Source organism: Drosophila bipectinata, chromosome 3L, assembly GCF_030179905.1.
Source record: "Drosophila bipectinata strain 14024-0381.07 chromosome 3L, DbipHiC1v2, whole genome shotgun sequence".
In the NCBI taxonomy this organism is placed as follows: domain Eukaryota; kingdom Metazoa; phylum Arthropoda; class Insecta; order Diptera; family Drosophilidae; genus Drosophila; species Drosophila bipectinata.
The window spans coordinates 6,428,366-6,450,370 of NC_091738.1; the positions used below are offsets into that span (position 1 = coordinate 6,428,366).

Sequence of the window (22,005 nt, forward strand, 5' to 3'; positions counted from 1 at the left end):
TATCTGAAATCGCATCTAATCTTTTTTTCGCTCTGCAGCGATGGCTTTGAATGTTTAGCGGCTGAACTTGTCTTGCACACACACACACGCACACAGGCATTGCTCCGAGAGGAGATAGAGACTGAGATAGAGATAGAGAAAGAGTGTGAGAAGCAGAGAGCGCAACAAACACACTGATAGCTTTATTTTTGCTTCGCTGCCGTCGCTGCCATCGCTGCCGCCGTAGCCATAGCCGTATTCGTAGCGTGTGTGGTATGCAGCCTTGAATTAGTTCGCTGCACCCGCCGACACACAGATACTCACCAGCACATGGGAGCTGTTCGAACCTCTGTCTCTGTGTGTGTAAGCAAAGCGTGCGCAGTGTGCGAAAGCTCTGCTCCCCTTTTGCAATGTTCGCCGATCCCCTAACCTCTGTCTCTTGCCTCTCACTCTGCTTCTGCTTTTGCATCCCCACATAGCCCCACCACCCCACCAAATTGAAATGTAGGAACAAAAAAAAACACAAATAAATAAAATCTGCTACTGCTGCTTCTTCTGGCGCTATAATGTGTATGGAGAACGAATACAAGGGGGCATCCGAGTCGTCGTAGCTTCTTGTTTGCATATCCCATTTTCCGTCTTTTGGACTGCAGAATGTTTGGAGACCCAAGCTATATTTAATGATCAATTGGAGGATGTTTTTTTTAATATTAAAATATAACTATGTTTGGGGTTATCACAGGTTAATATTATAGACAAGAAAGTGAAAGTGTTTTCTTTATTAAGGAATTGAAGATATGTAGATATATAGTGAATATATCTTAATTTTAGGAGTCTTAAAAAGCTGAATCTTACATGTCTATAAGTAGGTTTTAATAGATACATATAGATTAAATATGTAGATTAGACTAAATATAGATATTAAATTTAGAAATTATAGAATAAATATATAGACATTTGATTTTAGAAACAAAATAACATTTTTTAGAAGTAAAAGATACTCCCTAAAAGTCTGACAACTTAAAGAAAAAAACTTTCCTTTTCTATAGATTCTTCTGAAAATCTTAACACCTTTATATTTTAAACCTAAAACTCTTAAGACTTTATTTGAGAGGCCTCTCTCTCCTCCCTCTCTAAGTAAACCCCATATTAAACCAATTTTCCGATTGATTTGATCAACGTGCTGCCCCTAATTAGCATCTCCTGTTAGCCCCCAGCCCCACTGCATCTCCCTTTCTTCCTACTTTTAGACATAATCCATCATCTGCAACGTCTAGCCTTCTGATCATGCCGACACACATCTGAATCGGAGTACTATATACAATTTAGTTTGCCATTTTTTTTGTTTTGCGGCAACGGATATGCATGTGGAATGGCCATCTCGCTGTAGTCTCCTTTTCGTTTCTGCGAATCGGAATTAGCGAGTGTCGGGAAATGGGGGAAAATAAGCGGAAAACTGTCTCGAATCGTATGTGTGTCATAAATGCAACAGAGACTAATTGGATGTGTGTTGTGCGAATTGGGAACACAATTTTTTACAAAAAACCAAAACATAGAGAGGGGTTGCAAAAATGGTTTCCCCTAAAAATAGTTGTCAGGAAATGGATTACAAAAGGTGCTTATTTTCTAATCAGGAACTAGTAAGTTATCTAAATCGAAACTACTGTTGGTATTTGAAAGGAAACTATGTCTATAATGAATCTTGGCCCATTGCATGACAAAAATGTCTATGCGTAAATAGATTCGTGTGCAACATGACGTTGTTGTTGCCGGTTGCCGTGTTTGTTGTTGCAGCTCGGTATTCAGATCGACACCCAGACACATCGACACATAGACGGGGCACCAAGGGGCTTGTCCTTCAAAACGAATAAACACAGAAACCGAAACAGAAACAGAAACGTGAAAAACGAAAGCGAAAAAATTGCATGCGTAAGAACAACAACATTGCAACTGCAACAGCAACATTAACAACAACAACATCAACAACAATCGATGCAATGCCAACGGTGAATGCAATTGCAGAAAATATTAGGCGGATGTCTGGCAACAACGTGTGCATCTATAATCCGGTGGCTATGGCGACCATACATATATTAATATTTATGGGCAGCAGGAGCCAAGAATGGGACCAGTCAGTCCATGGGGTCTCTCTGGTATACAGCTTGTACAGATTAATGGGGAAGTAAAGTTCTGGGGGCCCTATATACTGTCAATAGCATTACCTGTTGTGGATAAAAAGCCGGAGCTAAAAACGACAGCTTTACACAGTCACATCGGAATATATATATCTATATGTATACAGCTGTGTGCATATTTTAGAATGTAATTGTGCATCTGGCCTAGACCTAGAAAAGGAAAATTTTGTTGCTATTATTATGGCTCGGGTACTCGGTTGCATTCGTAGACTATGTAGCATTCGTTAGATGTTCGTTCGTTCGATGCAGTTGCCCTGTCTCGTTTTGGCATTGTAATGCCCTCTCTGTTGCTCAGTGTGCCATTTTGTGTGGCACTCATTATTTGTTCTCCTTCCTCGCAAATTAAAAATATGCCTAAGCAAATAAAATGCATTCAATGTGTCTACAAGTATGTGTATCTGAATGCTACTAGATGGATGCACTGGTGTTTGTCTCAGTCTCAGTTGGCAGGCATTTTGTGTCTGTGGGTAATTGTGCGTTATTTCCCCCTAAATAGGGTGTCTCGTTGGTGGGGAATCTTAAATTAAAGTAATTCGAATATTTAAGATTTTGGAGAAAAAGATATAAGAAATAGGCACCAGAGTCCTGAGTCAGGATAAACCTAAAAATATTTGTATTTATAGTTAGTTGAATTTCACAAAGAGTACCTTTATAGAGATAAATTATGTAAAAAAATAATTAAATAAAAAATCTTTAAGTATACTATTTGACAAATAATAAAATCTCTTTAATACAATTTTAAGCCTAAAACCTAAAAAAATAAATACTCCAAAATATTCTTCTTTGCTAAAATCAATTTATCTTTAAAATGCTATTCTTCAGATAGGTTTTATTTAAGGGGACCCCCCCCATTCTCGGTTTTAAAAAATCGATTTTTTTTTTTTATTTTAATTCGAACTTGTAACTATTCAAGAATGTTCCCTGAAAATTTCAAGTAAAAATTTCAAAAACTCTTGAAGATATAGCCGATTTATGGTGGAAGCCTCAGGCGACGGCGAGAGCCGTCTCAAAACTTTAAACGCGTTTTTCTCGAAACAGTGTTTTTACGACTGGCGCATGAGGTTACTCAAAAACTGTTAATCCAATCGGTTCCAAATTTTAACACGTTATTCTACACATATATAGCTCTCGTATGAACTAGGATAAATCAAATCGGTGAAGATCTTCTTTACTTTTCAACTCGATTTGTGGCTGAAAAAAAAGAAAATTTTCAAAAAAAAATTTCAAAGGTCTGCCATTTTGTTAATTTTTGAGCGAAGTTAATAATCCTAGTTCATACGAGAGCCAAACATGTACTTTTTCTAATCCCGTTGGAATTTTTGGATTCAGATGTTCCAGTGAGCGGAAATCACATGCGCCGCCGAAAAGAAGGGCTTTTCTTTGATCACAAAAAACAACAACAAAAACAAAACAAAAAAAAATTCTGTGAAATGATTTTCTTCCTTTTTGTGTCTTAATATATGTAAGCACAGTTACAACCCTAAAAAATAATTTATGTTCATTTGCCAGCCCATTGAAAATCGTCAAAATTTAAAATCGAGAATGGGGGGGGTCCCCTTAATAAGATATGAAGGACTAAGAAATGATTTCTGAAATAATCATTTTGCTATGTTAATACAGAGACATTAAAAATTCAATTTATCATTAAATCTATTACTTTCCGATAACCAGAACTTCCTTCAGTAACTTTCGATTTATTATATCTATTTTTTAGATTTATTAAATACATTTTCGAAAATAAAAACACCCTATACCCTTACCAATCGCCGTCTAGCAAAGACATTGGCTTTCAAATCGCCAAGAAACAACAACGAAAACGGCAAAACAGAAAATACAAACTGCAATTGGCTTTAACTGCAATTGCAACGCAATGAGAATTTCAAATAAAGCAAAAATACAAAATAATAAAAAAAAATAAGAAACACAACCCAGAACAGCACACCATCAGAACAACAAACAATTTAAATTGAAAAAAATGTTTTTTTTTTGTTATGGGTTTTATTTGTTATTTTTTTTTATTGTGCTACCGTCACACAAACGGCCATAAACGACGCCTAACCGAGAAACGCCCCGCACGGCACCCCAACGATCGCCGCCAACGATTTCAGCAACCCGTTGCAACATTTCAGTGGCAGTGTTCGATACGCGCAACATTCTATCAAATACTCGTTAAATGTGAAAAGTATAAAAAAGTTAAAAGGCACTGAGGAAAATTAAATTAAATAAAATAATTAAAAAAGGGATTTAATAAAATATTTTAATAAAAAGATTTGGTTTTCTAAATTAGTTATTTTAGTAATTTTTAGTAACTTAAAACCAATATCCTTGATCGTATTGTCTGAGGAAATAGTCTGAAAATGTTCATATCTATATATCTCATCATACAGTATTTATCTATTTATTTTTTCAGTTTATTAAATAAACATATTTGAGACTTGAGGAAAGAGGGAAGTGTCAGGTTAGGAGGGGTTCCAGAACATAGTGAACTGCCCGTGGGGTAATGGTGAAGCTAACGACAATTCATTGCGACTCTCGAGTGCCGGACTCGTCGTTTGTCGATGTTGCAGTATAGTATTGTAGTGTTGTTGCTATTGCATTTGCCGTTGTAGTTGTAGTTTCTAAACGGAATAGAACGGAAGGGGCCGAGCGGGCTGGGGGCGACACGCATGTTGTCCATGTCCCCATTAGAGTCAAGTGACGTGTTATCTGTCGCCTTCTCTCAGAACTTTGACTTCTATCAGTTGAATGTCGTTGCAGTCGTCGCAGTCGGCGTTGCCGTTTTGCAGTTTGCTTTTGCAATTGTGAACAAAAAAAAAAAACATTTTTGACGCTGCCGTTGCAGTTGCAGTTGCAGCTGCTGCGCTGCTGCTGCTGTTCGCTATGATCGACGATGCCAATCGATCTCACTTGGGCTACCGTGTTGGCAGCAGACGCTGTCTACCACTCCCCCCCCCCAACTCCCCGGCGGCTACCGAACGCCCCCCCAAAGCACTCCCCCGCCACCGCGTTTCAATGTCAGTGTGTCTATTATGCGCCATTATGATTGGTATTATTAGCGGCATGCCATGGAAAATGAAAACTGCCAACTGGCAGCCACAGCAGCAACACTTTCCCTCTCGTTGCTTTCCATTTCCAGAAAAAAAATAAAAATAAAAACAGCAACATCAATAGCAACATGAACAACAACATCATCATCATCATCATCATCTTGTACATGCAACAACAAGCTGATACTGCTGCAACTGGCAACTGGCAACTTGCAACTTGCAACTGGCAGCTATGCAGTAATTATTGCACGATCAATTTGCCGGCCATCCATGTCGGTGAAAACTTTCCTTTGCAACAAACATATATATTAATAAGCCAAGTTTAGCGGAGGATGGGTGTGACTAACAAGGTTGTGGGACATCCAGAGATTTCTGGAGAGACAATTGAAAAGATTTCAATTGAAAAAGTTGGTAAACAAACTGAAAATAGTTCGAGACTTTTCTTTTATCTCTTTTATGATTTTATTTTCTTTTATGAACTTGAAAAAGGTTATTTAAGATCATAAAAAAGAGTAAGTCTTTGTCTCTAAGATTTCTTGTTAGGCGCCAATTTGGTTAACAATAACGCCATCTAGTGGTCATCCTTTTCCATAGCTTATATAGGAGGATTCCAAACTGATAAGATTATTATGAATAGTTAATGTAAAGAATTATTTTCTTAATAATGGCCTTATATGCAATTTAATGTGATTTATTAAATATATAATAACGAAATTATCCAAAGGTTTTTTATTCCATAAACTAAAATAAAGAAAGATACTAGCTACAAATATACTATACAAATTCCCTTTCGAAAATTAGAAATACTTTTTTTTATAAGAAATATAAACTTTTCCTGACCTACCTCACTATATTGTACTAAGTTTGTATTACAAATTGAAGGGGATCTTAATAAATATGCTACACTTTTCCTTATAGCTTAAGTTTATTGATATTAATATTTAGTACTATGCTAACCTATAAATAACATTTAAAATCATAAAAAAAAGTGTCTAATTTTAAGATAAACTTCCAATTTTGTTGGTGGCATCCACTAGAAAAAAACTTAGAGCGGATGAGCATTGCGGCTGCAGTCGCAGTCGCAGTCGACGTCTCTGTAGCCATAGTCGTTGCCGTTGACGTCGTCATGTTCGCCAGTCTCTCCCCATACCCCATTCCCCACCCCACACACCATAGACAACCTACCCCTAACCCCCTTCCCAGTCGCTGCCCCAATGGCTAATGGCTGCGGTTGACGGTCGTACAGTTAGACGGACGTTTGCTTTGCTTGCATTTACAGCACACACTTACATCCACACTCACCAATGCATTACAATGGCATTGAAAATCTTTTTCAATAAAATACGTAAACAAAAAGCAAAAAAAAAATAAAAATCAAAAAAAACTGAAACCGAAAAACCAAACGAAAATGAAAACGCACAAAAACACAAATGCAACAGTCCAAAGTAAATGCATTAAAGAAGAAGCAGAAGCAACATTTTGGTTTTGATTTTGTTTTTGGTTTTGGCTTTTGTAGTTAAAAGTTAATAGTTGTAATAAAACAATATTATTTCTTTTTAAAATGTGTGAGAATTTGCTTATTGATTTATGATGCATTTTTATTAAAAGGCAGAGAAAAAAAAGAGTTACAACTATAATAATAATTTATTTAAGATCTCAAGTCTTAGTTTCTTTGATGTTGCAAATCTATCTGCTTGGCTGCCTTTGATTATAAATATGTTTTTTTTTCACCATTTTTATGAATATCTTGTTTTATTTTTTTTTTGGGAATTTTCCAGTTGAAATGCTCTTTTGAATTTACATTTGTATCTTGCGGACTCACAATAGCTTGAACTTGAAAACGGCCGTTGTAGTTGTTGTTGGCATTTGTTATTGTGCAGTTTAATCAACTTTTGTCGGTTCGCGGCTGACACTGGAGGGAGACGGCAATAGACGGGCAGAGAGAGAGAGTGAGGGGAGGGGAGACCAAATCGGAGACTTCGAGAAATAATTCCATTGAATTTCAATATTCATTAGATACACGGCGACGATCGGCGGGGGTTCACTTAGAAGGATGGAAATTCTATGGCTAGGGTGGAGTGATCCATGAAGGGGTCAAGGTTAATTAAGGGTCTGGCAATTATCATGGGGTTCTAGGTAAACATTAATAGTTGGCAAACCCCTCGAGTTGATTTAAATAATTTCTTTTTAATAAAAAAATCCTGAAAAACCTAGATCCGATTTATTGTCTCGCCAGCGAAAGTATAAATGCGAATTGATGGCTTTCGGAAATCAAAAATGAAAACCAAAACAACTCTTAGCACTCCAACGCGATACGTTAATTAAAATAAATACTTTCCGCCTCAATCGTGGCCATGGCAGGCAAATGTTTGTGCCAAAAAAAAAGGAAAAACAAATCAAATCAAATCGCATGAAAGAAATGAAAAGAAAAGAAACGAATGCAGTTAGCGGCGAATGTGAAATCCATCCACATGTGGCCAAGTTTTCTATTCGCTTTTCCTTTGACGCTCGTTGCATGACCAAGAAGTCAGTTACTCAGTTAGTCAGTCAGTGTTACCCCTTCGAGTGGCCGATCCCCACCCGATCCGATCCGATGCGATGTAGTATCTGGTATCCATCGGATACAAGTTGCCGAGTCGAGCCAAGAGCTGCGAGCGTCCGGTGATGACGATGACGATGCCAAAAGCGGCCTACTAAGATACTTTTACTTGGCAGACACGATGCCAACTGCAACTGGTTTTGGCCATCACGGCTTGCCGCATTAGAAATTGGCCAGCAGATCGATGCTTGGCTTTAACCAGAGAGCCTGCCGCAGAGGAAAAACTATGCGAAATTCACTTTCATTATGAATGGCCGAATGGCGATGGCGATGGCGATGGCTATGGCTATGGCGATGCATACAAATGCGATTCCCGGCCATTGCAATCGCGGCCCGGTCTCTTGGTCATCCAACCTGTGCCAAGTTGCTTGGCCAAGTCAGGGATTTTCCTTTCTTTCACGTGAGCTAGGAACCCAGTTTTCCGAATCAAGCTAATTGAGCGCGAAAATGCTGCCATTCAGTGGGCCACAAACAGCTGAAATGGTATGGGTTTTTTGGGATGTATGAAGAAATATTTAAGTATATTTAATATAAAACAACAAATATTAATAATAGAGCTCATAATATGCTCCTTATTTTCTCATTCTTCTTAAAACTTCAATAAATTTCGTAAAAGAGGCCATTTATCCATGTAAATAATTTTATATGCCAAGTTAATAATTGTAATAGAAAATAAAATTATTTCTAACTTAAAATTATTATATTTAAGATTATTAAAATTAAATATAAAATAGCAAATCTTCAAAAAACAGCTTATAATCTTCTCATTCTTCAAAAAACTTCTTAAAAGAGAGCATTTATCTTTGTTTCAATGGAAAAAATATATATACCAATTTAACTTAACAATACTAAGCAAAGACGTAATAAAACTTAATATTAAATAGAAAAGCTAATAAACTTAAAAAGAAAACTTCCATAAGATTCTTGTCCCGAAAACCTCTTAACCAAACTCCCATCTATCGTTATCCCCATTATGTCCGAATCTCAACCATTTCCCTGGAGTTGCCTCGAGGGCCTGTCTACATGGACTTGCATGTGGCGCTCAGCTGGAGACCATTATGCTTGCCACATCAAATCAAACGGCCAACTAAGCTGAACATAAATGTTGCTGTTGCTGTTGCTATTGCTGTTACTGTTGCAATTGACGGCAGGTTTTGGCCAAGTCAGAGACAGAGACAGACTTGCAGTTTGGAAGTCGCCGACTAACACATTTCCACGCCAGTCCACTCTCCACTCTCCTCCATCTCTGTTTTTTTTTTGTTGCTGTGCATTTTCATTTTCATTTCGCATTTCCATTTCGCATTTTCGCTTTCATTTTCTTTTTCTTGCCAAGCAGCAGCCAGCGAAATATTTTCTTGTTTTTTTTTTATATGCGAGAAAATCGAAAGTTTTCCCCAGACCATAATGCAAAAAGAAAGTGCAAGTGCAGCAGCTGAAGCTATAGCGGAGTCGCAGAAAGGAAAAGCAAAACAATGCCAATGGGGCGTATGAGTAACTTGTTTTCGGGCCAAAATGTAGGATGAATGCCATTGTTTTGCGGCTGACGAGGCAACTACGAGTTTTTCCAGCCACCACAACTCTGCTTGTTATTGTTGCAGTTGCCGTTGCTGTTGTGCCATTTTCGTTGTCAAGTGCAAGTGTGGCAGCTACGTTGTTGTTGTGGTCAAATAAGCACTAAAGTATTAGTAACTCCACGCAAAAAAAAAGGCAAAGAATTTCAAAAATTTTGTACAAAAAGTTTAAGAAATAAATAAGATATATCTTAAAGGGTGATGTACATTATTGTCTGTCAAGTAGGGTAGTATTTTATCTTTTTGGAACCTAAATACCAAGAATATGAAGCATACTAGTAATATAATTACTATCTAAGCACTATAACCATCTTAATCCAAGTTTTCTCTACGTGCAACCGTTCAGCGGAATAATGTTGCATGCAGCACAATCAGCAATTTCCTTTTGGCTTCTCTCCGCCACCCCGTCGTCTGGAGCTTTCGATTTCATTTAATTAAAACGCATAAAAGTCGACTCTCCCGACGATGTCATTGTCTAGGATTTTGGATTTTGGCTATCCCCTGACCAATCTCCGAAAGACAACAATCTCCTCAAGCTCGTCATTGGCAGTGACAAACAGAAAGCTGTGGGTTCTTATCATTGACATTGGCTGGAAAAAACTGCCAACATCAGCACCAGCTAGTGGTGGACTACTACAAAAACAAAAAACTTGTCATCATCATAATTCTTAATCATGCAAAATTTTTTGTGATTTAAAGTCTGCACACTACACTCTGATCTTTTTGCTGCAACTTTTAGTTTATATTTTGTTGGTTTATTTGTCTTTACGTCATTTCAATAACAAGTTAAGAACTTGCGCTAGCAAGTCGCGGTCAAGGTTTCGGGTCTAGAGTAGTGGTTGGCGGCCCAAAAAACGTTGACACTTGTAATGGCCGCTTTACATGCAAAATAAACAAGCAGATTACTCATACGCAGCGTAGTCCCACAGATAAAGCGACGAACAAGTGTTCTTCTCCCACCGCTAGTCTGGTTCTGTTTCTTTTGTTTTCTGGTAGCTGTGATGGTCAAGTGCATTTTGGCCAATGGGGAAATAATTGAAGCTGGCTGAAGGCTTACCCACAGAGTTATTGAAAAAGCGCTGATTTGAAATGTTTTTTTTATTTTTTATTTGTTTTCATTTTTTTGCACGAAAGGTGAATGCCATATGAACATGTGTAAGTGGTTTTCTCTTCAAATCTCTATAGGTCTGGAAACTTCCTGAAGTATTTAGTGGAAAGTTAATCAATCTTGATTGATACACCTTACTTTCATTTAGATTCCTTTCTGGTATGGAATTCCCATCAAAGAATGTAAAATGCATTCAGCTCCCCATCAATTCGAGCATAAAATCAACTTTAAAGATCCATTCGACAGCAGGTCACGCATTTTCAGTTGATACCCGATATCTATCAGACTGCAGCATCCTTCTAATCTTGTCCAGCATCAAAGTCGCAATCATCAATTCAACGGCATTATAAATGTCGCTCGTTTAACCCACAAGGGACCTCCCTACCCTCCCCCCAGGCCGGGTATTCCGGAGAAACAAAGAAAACTATACGGACAATTTTTGGGCAAGATTACGAGCTCTTCCGAACAAAGAGAAATGCCTCCCCCCCCCTCTATCCACCCATCAAAGCCGTAACAATTACAAAGTCTGCTCTGGTTCTATTTAGGCACTGCGGAAAAATAATAATAATAATTAAAAAGGACATTAAAGTCCTTTATATGAGTATTTGGATTCTCTACCAATTTATGGATTTTTATTAAGAATTTATTTGTGTTGTGAACCTGTTATAGCCCCAAATATATCCCCAATTTTTTTTCTCAATGCACTTTAACTTCTTTGGGGGCGGAAAAGGAGAGGAAGAACATCAGGTTTTTGTCGCCTTGGCGTTGTCATCGTAATCGGGTGAGCGAGAAAAGGACGGGGCGTGCCCGTTGAAGATTGCGATTGTGATTCTGTTTCTGTTTCAGCTTTCAGTCTGCAGGTTAGTCAGTTAGTCGGTGCGACGACGAATTTTTGCTGGGTTTGAGTGCATGGCGCGTGTATTAGATGATATGAGGTCATTCACTGCTGTTTACACCGAAAAATTTCGTCTCGCCTCTGCTGCTGCGCTGCCGCAGCCGAAATTGCTGGATGACGCTGCGCCCCAATATACAGTTTGTCTGCGACTGTGTCGGAGTCTATATGTGTGTGTGTGAGTGGGGCTGAACTGAAAGCAATACCCGAAACAAAACCCCAAACTGTTGCCCTGCTTATACATTTCCGACATCTTCCTACCCATCGTACGTCTGTCTGGACTGTCGGCAAGGATGGGCACTAGGTGGCGTTAATGTGTTGGGACACTGGCGCCCAACTTAGGGAAATGAGGGAAAAGTTCTTAGATATTTGATGATCGCTAGTAAAGATCTCTTAACTAGTTAGATTAGTTAATACAAATTTAAAAAATAACTTTTGATAATCATTTAAATTAGATTATGAATCTTGTATCACTAGTTATCACTTGATTTTTATAAGAACCCCTTTTCTTCATCTTAATTATACATTTTCCATTCAAATCAACCAATGTGCGGCATTTGTCGTTAGCTGTTCAATGACTTCTCTTGAAACATGAATCGACTACACACAGGCGACACCCAAACCAAACCAAACCAATCCAAGGCAAAACCAACCCAAGCCGATTCCAATGACTGAAGGAGTCAAGGAGCTGGGCGGAGACGTAGAATCTTCCAGCCACCTAATGCGCTTCCTCTTCAACAAATTCTTTTACGACTGTCTGTCTGTCTGCCTGTCTCTTTCGCTTTTGTGGCTCTCTCTCCCAATATCGTTCTTCCTCTAGCGAAAGGAGTCGTCGTCGTCGTCGTAGTCGTCATCCAAAACCCCAAGCGAGTCCCCCAGGTCCATTCTACTAACACCAATACCCTTACCCTTTATCACTTAGCTATGCACAGTCAAAAAAAAACCCTTGTCTTTTATATTTGATTATATCAGAGTGATATTCAAGTACTGGAACATACATATCTTCTAAAATAAGAGTGATAAGATAAGGACACTCTATACCCCTTATATCAATTAAGTATTTTTGATTATAATTTTATTATTTTAACCTTTTTTATTATTTTTTCTTTGTGTACCTTTAGTTGTCGGTACATTGGACTCATTTCGCACACACACACACACTCGCTCACTTTACACAGACAAAGAGCTATTGCAAAAGTATGTCTGTGTCGTCGTCGCCTCATTTAGCTTCTCCTTCTTCTGCTTCTTCGCCTCCTTCGGTGCACACCCCACAAATCGGCCCCCAGGTCCCCCAGCACACCCCCTACCGCCGGTCGTCTACGCCCTCGCCCTCGCCAGTTTCTAAAAACAAAACTCTTCCTTCTGCCGCCGTTTCTTCTGCTGCTTCTTGGTGCGCCTCTTCCTCTGCTTGTTGTTCGTTGTCGTCTACTTGCTCTGCTTCCTTTATTTGCAACATACATTATATGCTAAGCGGGGGGGGATTGGGGAGAGTGGCCCGAACCCGAACCGACCTCTCGCTCGCACACTTGCAATCGCAATCGGCAAAGTAAATGGAAAGGCCCCCCCAACAACACTAAACAAACGGAAAGTGAAAATTTGCTCCACTGACAGACACGCAAAGAGAGCGAGACCAGGCAAGTGGGACCCAATGGGAAAAAGAGAGTACTGCCGGGGCTCTCATCTCACTTGGGCACTCACTTATACCGTGGCATTCCTACATACACTTGCATTGAGTCATAATCGTGTCGATTGCAGCAGCAGCGACGTCAGCTTCTCTGCCAAACATGTTCCCACTCCCCCCTTTGCTGCCCCCTCAGTTTCACTCTCTCATCCTGCTCCTCCTTCTGAGGGGGGTGGGGGGTTGGTCTTACCAGATGATCGCTTAGCCCTTTTGACGTGGCCTGACCCATTTGGCGAGCCGATAGCCCTCCTCTAGAGGATTGATGGGGCCGCGGAAGCAGGAGGAGGGCGCACAGCACTGGGTCTGGGTCGCTGGTTGTGATTGTGGCTGTCTTACTTGTATTTTTAATCGCTCTCTTAAATGATCGTTCGAAGGGAAATAAGGTTTTTGTTGAGGTGCCAGCTTAATTAGGATTTTAATAAAATGGTTTTTAAAGATACTGATAGTAATTGAAAGGTTAAATATATTAAAAGGATATAAAACCATAAAGATTGTAAATAAATAAGAGATAAGATTAACATCTTAAAGGAACAATATCTTAACCTAACATGTCTAAGTTTAAAATACTTCAAAGTATAATAAGTATTTAAGTTATAACCATTTAAGACGATCTTCCTAAGCTCCTTATATGTATCTTCTGATGGGAACTCAAAATCCCAACATGAGAACATTCTTGAGGGACTTGCTACCGTCGCTGCCCCAACTCACCCACCGCCCCCTCGCCCGTTCCCCCTCGAGAATTGCATGCAAATGCGCATGTGGCACACAAAACACCAAATCCCCCCCAAACATGCACACACATACACACACACACTCGCAGCGAAAAACAAGTAGCTGCAACGCATTGGAGAGGGCTCCAAACACTCGCTCTCTCGCTCTCGCTGTTACGTTTGTTTGCCATTTTCATGCTCTCCCAGAGTCTTGGTTTTTTTTCGCAATGCCAAGAGACGTCGGCAGCAGCAGCAGAAGCAGCGGCAGCAACAGCAGCGGCAGCGGCAGTGGCAGTGGCAGCATTCGGACAACTCGCGATTTCAGTCGGCGCAAGCGAGTCGACCGAATATATTCGAGCCCCATTCAGTCGCCGATTTTGCCGACTTTAGTTCACGTCGCTTCTGTCTTTTACACCTGCATGTGCGTGCGTGTGTGCGAGTGTGTGTGTGTGTGAAGTCTGCATTTGTATTGAGAAGCGGTGAGTGGGGCGCGCGCGCGCTTTGCGTCTCTGCCGGCGTCGACGTCGACGTTTGTTGTTTGCGCCTAACAAACACTGGCAGCGGTTTTTGTGCTGACTTTAGATTTTAGTTTTTCTGATACCGTAAGAGATAAATGACGTGCCGCGGCAGCCACGAAACTCGAGAGCCAAAAACTCACACAACACCAAACAGAAACCGAAGCAGAAACATTAACAGTAACAGAAACAGTAACAGAAAGCAACAAGCAAATAAAGGAGTTCTTCTGGCTTCAAAACAAAGGCTTAAATGGCTTAAATAGTTGAAAAATTTTAAACCAATTGTGTGTTAAGTTTAGTCCAATAACGTCCACGATTAGTGCAAAGTTGAAAAAATCAGCAACAGTTATTTAATTCTTTTCAAAGTTAAATCAAACAAAAATACCTCAAGAAACAAAAATCTAAAAAACCAACAACAACGAACCAAGTGCAAAAAATACAAAAAACAACAAAAAAAAACAGAGAAAACTTAGTGCAATTTAAGGCTAAAGCGCCAGCAGAAAGGCCTGGAAGAATCATGTTCAAAGTGTAGACCCTGCGTATACGCAATATCTGGCCGAACCCATTAACGCAGACATCACGCATACGACGCGTTGTGCAAAATGATTATGGTGCAACATTTGGTGGCTGCCACGGCGCACAACTTCGCCAGCCAGGCGGCAGCCCTTGTCTCCAGTTCAAGTTCCAGTTCCAGCTCCAGCTCCTCGCTTTCATCTTCATCCTTGTCATCGTCGTCGTCGTCATCCTCCTCCTCCTCGTCGTCCAGCTCAGCCACGCCCTCGCCGGTTGCCTCGCCACTGACGCCCACATCGCCGCCACCAGCAGCCGCTGCCCCGGCGGAGGCCTCGCCTCCCGGAGCCGGTGCCGAGGTTAAGGAGGAGCAGCCAGCGGCTGGAGGAGATTGCGAATTGAAAGCAACGGAAACAGCTGAGAAGGAGGATGTGAAGCCGAAGGAGAAGGAGGAGGAACTAGGTGCCATAGTTGATACCGAGTCAGTGTTGGCGCGGCAAAGTCCAAGTCCAGTTGCGTCCACCACCAAAGCCCCCGAATCCCCGGTAGAGACGTTGCCCAGATCTCCAGCTCCAGCCACGCCCACAACGAAGGAGAGCAATGACAGCCGCCAGGAGATCGAGGACGAGGAATCCGAAGCCCCGGAATGCCGCGAGTTCAAGGTGCTCTACAACCACCTGAGGCAGCAGCAGCACCACCACCATCACTCCCCATCCTCGCCAGACAAGACGCGCAGCACCCTGGACGATGTCTCCAAGATCCTCTGGGAGCGGAAGCAGCAGCTCCAGCGCAGCTCCGTGATCACAGCCGCTCCGACGCAGCTTCAGCTCCAGCTCCAGTCCCAAAACAGCAACCAGCAGCCCATGAGCGACATCGAGGACGAGGAGACGCTCGAGGATGTGGACGATGGGGAGGCGGACGTGGAGGCTGATGCTGAGGATGAGGAGCTGCAGTACCAGGATGACTATGACTCGCCGTTGGATCTCTCGCTGAGCAGTACTACGGCAGCGGCAGCCGCCTCGGCCAGTCGCCGCAGAGGACGCACTTACTCCGGCACGGAATCCGATGACTCGGCGCAGTGCGAGCGGGCGAGGATGCGGTTGAAGCCGGAACGCAAGGCAGAACGGTCGGCGGCCTACAAGAAGAGCTTAATGAAGCGATACTGTAAGCTAAAAAAAAGAATATTTTAAATATTTTTTAGAGAAAATAGTTTACAAGATTTATTAAATAGAAATATTTGGTTTTTGAAAGGTATATCGAAAGATACTAATAGAGTATCTTAAGGATACTCATTTAAAGTATTTAAAATGCGAATCTAGAGAAGAAAGTCCCGTTTTATTCTGAAGAATTTAAAAACTTAATTAAAATTTTAAAAAATTAGTAAAAATTCTAAAAATACATTGCTAGTTTCTTTCATTAAATAATTGACATTCACTTTAAAAGGCCAACAAAAAAAAATGCTTTAAACTGAAACTCCCACATCTTTCACTGGCTGAGGATTGGGAAATGTCAATTTGGCAACAACAAGAAATGTTTATAACAAAAAGCGGGCTAAAAAAGCTAAAAAACAATGCTTAGAAAAATGTCGACAGCAGCAACCAGAGGCAAAATAAACATTATTTAAAATAGCGCAATTTCCGCCGGCGGCGCTGCTACCTCGCTGCTGTGGTTGCTGCTACAAGAAGAAGCAGAAGAAGAAGCCGAAGAAACCAAAGCGGTAGAAGCACCAGCAGCAGCAGCCACCGACGGTAGAAACAGCGAGTCTACGTCAACGGCTTCGTAACAGTTTCCTAACCCACCTCAACAATTTTATTGATTACTTGAGGCGGCAAACGGCAGCGAGAAAGATAGAGAGATAGGCGGCTAGAAGAGAGTGAGAGAGCGAGTCGAGTCTATAAACTATTTCGCTCAGCTGACTGGCTTTGCTCTCTTTAAGACTCTTTGCTCGCTGCATTCGCTAGTTTGTAATTTGTATCTGTGAGTTTAGTGTTTATAGGTGTGTGTGTTTGTGGAATAGTTTCCCAGTCACTTGAGTCGCTGCTCCAAAACTGCCAAAGCAACTGGCAGACTTCGACTTGGTCTTCCACTTGGCTGTGTATCTTGCACTTGCTACATACCCACACCCATACACTCTCCAGTATCTCTATCTGTATCTATGAGTGTATGGAACTTGGCTCGTAACCCTAGCCAACAACTTGTTTCCTCTATTTGACTTTTACACGGGGCGTCGTCGGCAGCTAACTAACCCTCCCTTCCTTAGCCCTCCCTCAGGTTTTGCCTTTCGGAGTTTACCCCACTTTAGTTTTGAGTTTTAGTTTTCGGATACCCTGGCCCCCAGAGTCGTTGCAGATACACACTAAGCTGCTGCTGCCAATTGCAGTTCTTGGCCAAGTGGCTGAAATGCGGCGGAAATGCTCGTCGCACACACCACACCACTCACAGCTGGCCAAAAGTGGGCGCCAGCGACAGATTTATGCAGCACAGAATGTGGCAAGCTCAAGCTATTTGGCCAAGATGGGGGAACTAAATGGTCAGAAAGTTTGTGGAAGCTGGGGATACAAGGGGGCTATTCCTTTTGGTAAATATTTAACAAGGTTGGGGTTTCTAAAAGGGAATACTTTTAGTTTTTAACCTGTAGAAGGTTTACCACAAAGGGGTATCATAAGAGAAGTATTTTAAAATCAAAATAAACTAAAAAACCAATTATTTAATTTATAAATTACCATATAAATATCTTAAAAGCTAAGGTACAAGATAATTAAAATGTCAAACATGAAAGGGCTTTTAAATTCAGGACATATTTAAGGAGAAAGGTAACCCTAAGTGAAACCCCCAAGTTAGTCCCCAAAAAACCATTGATATTAAAAGCCCCAAAAGCCAAACGGCACTGGCCAGTGGCAACCTGGCCATGTTTACTTCACAAACTTGCAACTTCTGTCGAAATATTCCCGTCAGGTTACTAAATCTTGTGGGTTTCCTTTTTGCGCTAGACCCCTATTTTATTTATTTTTCACACACAAATTCCTAGATGATATATATTTTCCGCTTGCGACACGACAAACATTTTCATCTTTTATTTACGAGTATTTATGTTAACCTTTTTGGCCATAGAGAGCTGTTGTGTGCGTTCCTCATGACTTCATTTTGTGGGTCTTTGTTTTGGTTTTTTTTTTTGCTCTGGTCTCTTCTCGGTCTTACCTTCAACCTTTTGCGGGCCTTTCAACAGCAGCAGCAGAAATATTGAACCACCCACACACACCATACACCGAAGCGCGGAGGCAACTTTCAATTGCGACATGCGGCGGAGAGCCTGGCGGGCGCTCTCTTCCTCTCTTTTTCCCGCCCCCTTTTTATTTTACATGACAAACCAGCTTGGAGTGTCTGTGTTTGCCGAGTCTATCGCTCTCCATATATGTGTGTGTGTCTGTGTGTGTGTACTCTGTGGGAAATAGTGAAAAAGAGCGAAAAGCCTGGTCGCCGCCGCCACCGCCACTGCCCGCCTTCCTCCACCTGCCACTTAGCCACCCAACTCGCTCTGTTGCTTTTTTCAGGCCTAACGCAAAACATTTTGAGGTAGGTTGGGAATAGATTGGCAACAACTGGGCATACCCACATACATCTATACATTCTCTTTCACATACACACACACACACACACACATTGTGGCATAGAGAGCGTGCGCGGAAAAACTTAAATTTCTCGTTTCGTGGCAAAAAAAAAAATTAGCAAATGATTTTCCATTTTTTTTCGCACTGCCTTTTTTTTTTTTTTAACCCAAATACGGCGGCGGTGGCGGCGATTTTTTCGCATTAGAATTATGTAAGTTGCTGCCCCATATACCACACAACCACACACACACACATACATCTTTCTCTCGCTCAGATTTTGTAATCGTTTCGCTCTCCTCATAATTGGCCAATAGAGGTTCTGCTGCCAATCGCTTATCTCCTTATCGGTGGCAGCGATTCGCAAAGATAGTGAGCCGCCAAGGCAAGGGGACTCCAATACTCCATCACTTCGCGTCCCAGCTCGATTCCCAGTCTGATAGATTATGTCACTGTATATATGGCGGTGTGACAACGTAACTCAATTACAAAATCGGATTAGCAAATTCAAGAAAATGTATTGGGCAAAAATGTACTGCCACTGCTGCTGCCACTGCTGCGGCCACTGCTACTGCCACTGGTGATGTTGCAGCTAATGCTGCCATATGGTCAGCGATTCGCCAGGCGAGTGCAATGGGTCGGGTCAAGGCTCAAACTTGTTGCCAAGCATAGAACAACGAGTCGTATACGTAATGTGGCTGCTGTCGCGGAAAAAGTAAAGTTTTTCGATCTTTAATTATTAATTTTTCTATGTCGTGGGCTTAAATAGAGATGAGAGATGGGAAAAATGTCATTTAGAAGTTTTAAGAATAATTATAATAGAATAATTATTAACGGGACTCCTAGTCGTATACGTAATGTTCAGAATCTGCTCTCTTAAGATAATGAAGAATTTTAGATCTTTAATGCAGACATTTTATTAGATTAATATCGATATTTTTCCATCTTTAATTACTACATTTTCTCCGTTAGAACGTTTAAATGGAGATAGAAAATAAGGAAAGTATTACATTAAAACAGGACACCTAGGCGTATACTTAATATACATATATCCCCACATAAACTAGTTTAGAACTTTATCTATTTCATGGCAACCTTGTTAATCTTTAATTAATTATCTTGGCAAATTCTCAGCGAAATAATTAATTCACCTTCAATTAGCACTTGTAACCGCATAAAAGCATGGCGCGTGACCAAAAAATAAAGGGTTTTTCTACTCTTCTACGCCCAAAGTGTTAATTGGAGACAATATTTAAATGGTAAAAGATTTAAAAAAAGGTAGACACTTTTGCTAAATTAGAATACCTCTGTGAAAAATCAATATTATGGAAATATAATATTCCAAAATTATGCAATAAACAAATACAATAAATATTATTATAATATTGAGGCATTAAAAATTATATTATAATTTTGAAGTAAATATATAAATCAGTGGGTATAAAAAAATGCATTACAAAATCAAAACTCAGGCAGTCGCAAAAAAGCAAATCTTCCCTCTTCCCAAATTAAAAAGATTCGGCTAAAATGCGACAAAAACAGCAGAGTGAACAACATACTATATAAAATACAAAATTTATACACAAATTACATTATATTTCCTTTTGTGCGATACGACAGGCCATCGAGTATAGAAAAATAGCAGCAATAAAAAATGCCAAAAAAAAAATATATAAAAAAAAGAAAGATCGTTGAGAGACGTATCATTTCTTAATGCGGAAATATTGAGGAAGAATTCTTGTTGCTTTCTTTTTTTTTTATATTGGCTGATATTGTGTGAGAGTGTGTGTGTGCATTTATATTAAATGCACAAGCTGAAATTTACGGCATGAGGCAGCTTTAGTAAACATACAGACGAAATACAGTTCATACGACAATGAGAAATTGCTTACTAAGTATGTATGTGTGTGTGTGTGTGTGTAAACAATGGTAATCGCGCCTGTGTGCTGCTGCCCCTTTTGGTGGTATGCGTTATCCGCGAGACCTTGAACTTGAGACTGAATTTCCAAAAAGCGTACAAGCACACAGATACACACACACACACACCGAGCCAAAAAGCGCCCAAGCAACGACACAAAAAAGTGAGCAACACACAACCACAGAGGCAGGAAAGAACCACAACAGCAAGTCGCTGTTATTCTTTCTTATACTCACCCAGGCAGCGACGCCAACTGAGGGTGAGGCAGTGGCAGTGGCAGAGGCAGAGGCATGAAAGCCAAAATAAGTCAGGAATTCAGGAGAGAGCCAGAGCGGGAGTCCGGGAGAACGAGCGAGATGGCGAACGGGAATGGGGATCGTGCAAAAAAGAAACAGAAACACAAGGGAACAACAACAAAATTGGGGAAGAAGAGACATTCACACCAACAACAAATACTAAAATTGCCAAACAAACACATAAATTATAATATTTAAATATAGAACTTTTGCGTTGTTGTCGCCGCCCGTTCCTGTTGATTTTGTTGTTCTTCTTCTTTGTGCATTTTATGTACTTTCCTCTCCCGCTCCCCCCTATCTCCCTGCGCTGCAGCGGCTATCAACTTGAATATATTTTACTTTCTTCTTCCACCCCCACCACACCCATAGCACTTTTTGGCAGTGCAATAAATTGTATTATTATGATTATTAGTAATAAATAAATAAATGTGTACCCCATACCGGGCGCATTTTGATTCCGGTTTGTCGCAATATTGCGCACAAGTGAAATTATCGATACAAAGCAATTTCTAGTCATTATTGTTTTTGTTATTCGGGGAATTCGCTTGGCATCCACCAGATATAGATACAAATTCATCTACATATCTGTGTATCTGTAATAGTTTTTTGATGAATAGAATTTGTATATGTTTTTTATTATTTTATGGTTTTTTTTTATGACTAACATTTAGGGCAAGGATGTATCGTGTTTATATGATGGATCATTTACAAGAAAGAGGCTGACTTAAAATATTAAAAAAAATATATTAAATAAATGTAAGGCTTCAAATCTCTGCCTTGTAACTTAATCTGCCAATCCATAATTTTATTTGACTACTTTCAACCGATTAATGTCAGTTAAAAATACCAATTTTTTTTTTCTGAGAAAAAAACCTAAATCCCCCCCACGCTTGGAAAAAAAACTCACTTTCCGTTTCTTACCAAACCGCCCACGAGCCGCATAGAGTTTTTTTTTTTATTTTTGGACACATCAAAAATAGGCCAATAACCAAAATGCCATAAAAAAATTACAAATCTTGTTGTTGTTGTTGTTGGTGTGCAATTGCGGTGTCGGCGAGCAGCTTCTACGGCTTTCGGAAATGCTTCGAAAATTGTAAACAAAATTCAAGCACCTCCGATGACGCCTTATCCCCACCACCATTACCACTAACAACAACAATAAAACCTTTGCAGGCGGTACTCGCATATCGGCTTTATAAGGCAAACTAATCATGAAAATAACAAGCAACAACGTACCTACATTGACCTACTATTGCTGCCGCAAATGCTGCGCTATCCGTCCGTACGATGGAGTTGTGTGATGTAACTGTCCCAAAATGCCGCGCACATATCAACGAGCCAGTTCAAGTCCAAATTTTGTGCAACTCCCCCTTCTCTCT

The 22,005-nt window shown here is 40.4% G+C and overlaps 1 protein-coding gene across 2 annotated transcripts in view; it reads left to right on the forward strand.

Moving 5' to 3' along the window:
- Nucleotides 1-22,005, forward strand: part of Eip74EF (Ecdysone-induced protein E74) — a 57,532-nt gene that overhangs the window by 29,527 nt on the left and 6,000 nt on the right. Inside the window, exon 1 of one of the 2 annotated variants that reach the window (XM_017245829.3) lies at nt 14,101-15,971. The exons of the other annotated variant lie outside the window; for it this stretch is intronic. Coding sequence (XP_017101318.2) covers nt 14,900-15,971 — 1,072 coding nt within the window. The 5' untranslated portion in view covers nt 14,101-14,899. Of the gene's footprint in view, nt 1-14,100; nt 15,972-22,005 lie in introns of those variants that run through there. 2 annotated transcript variants of the gene reach the window in all.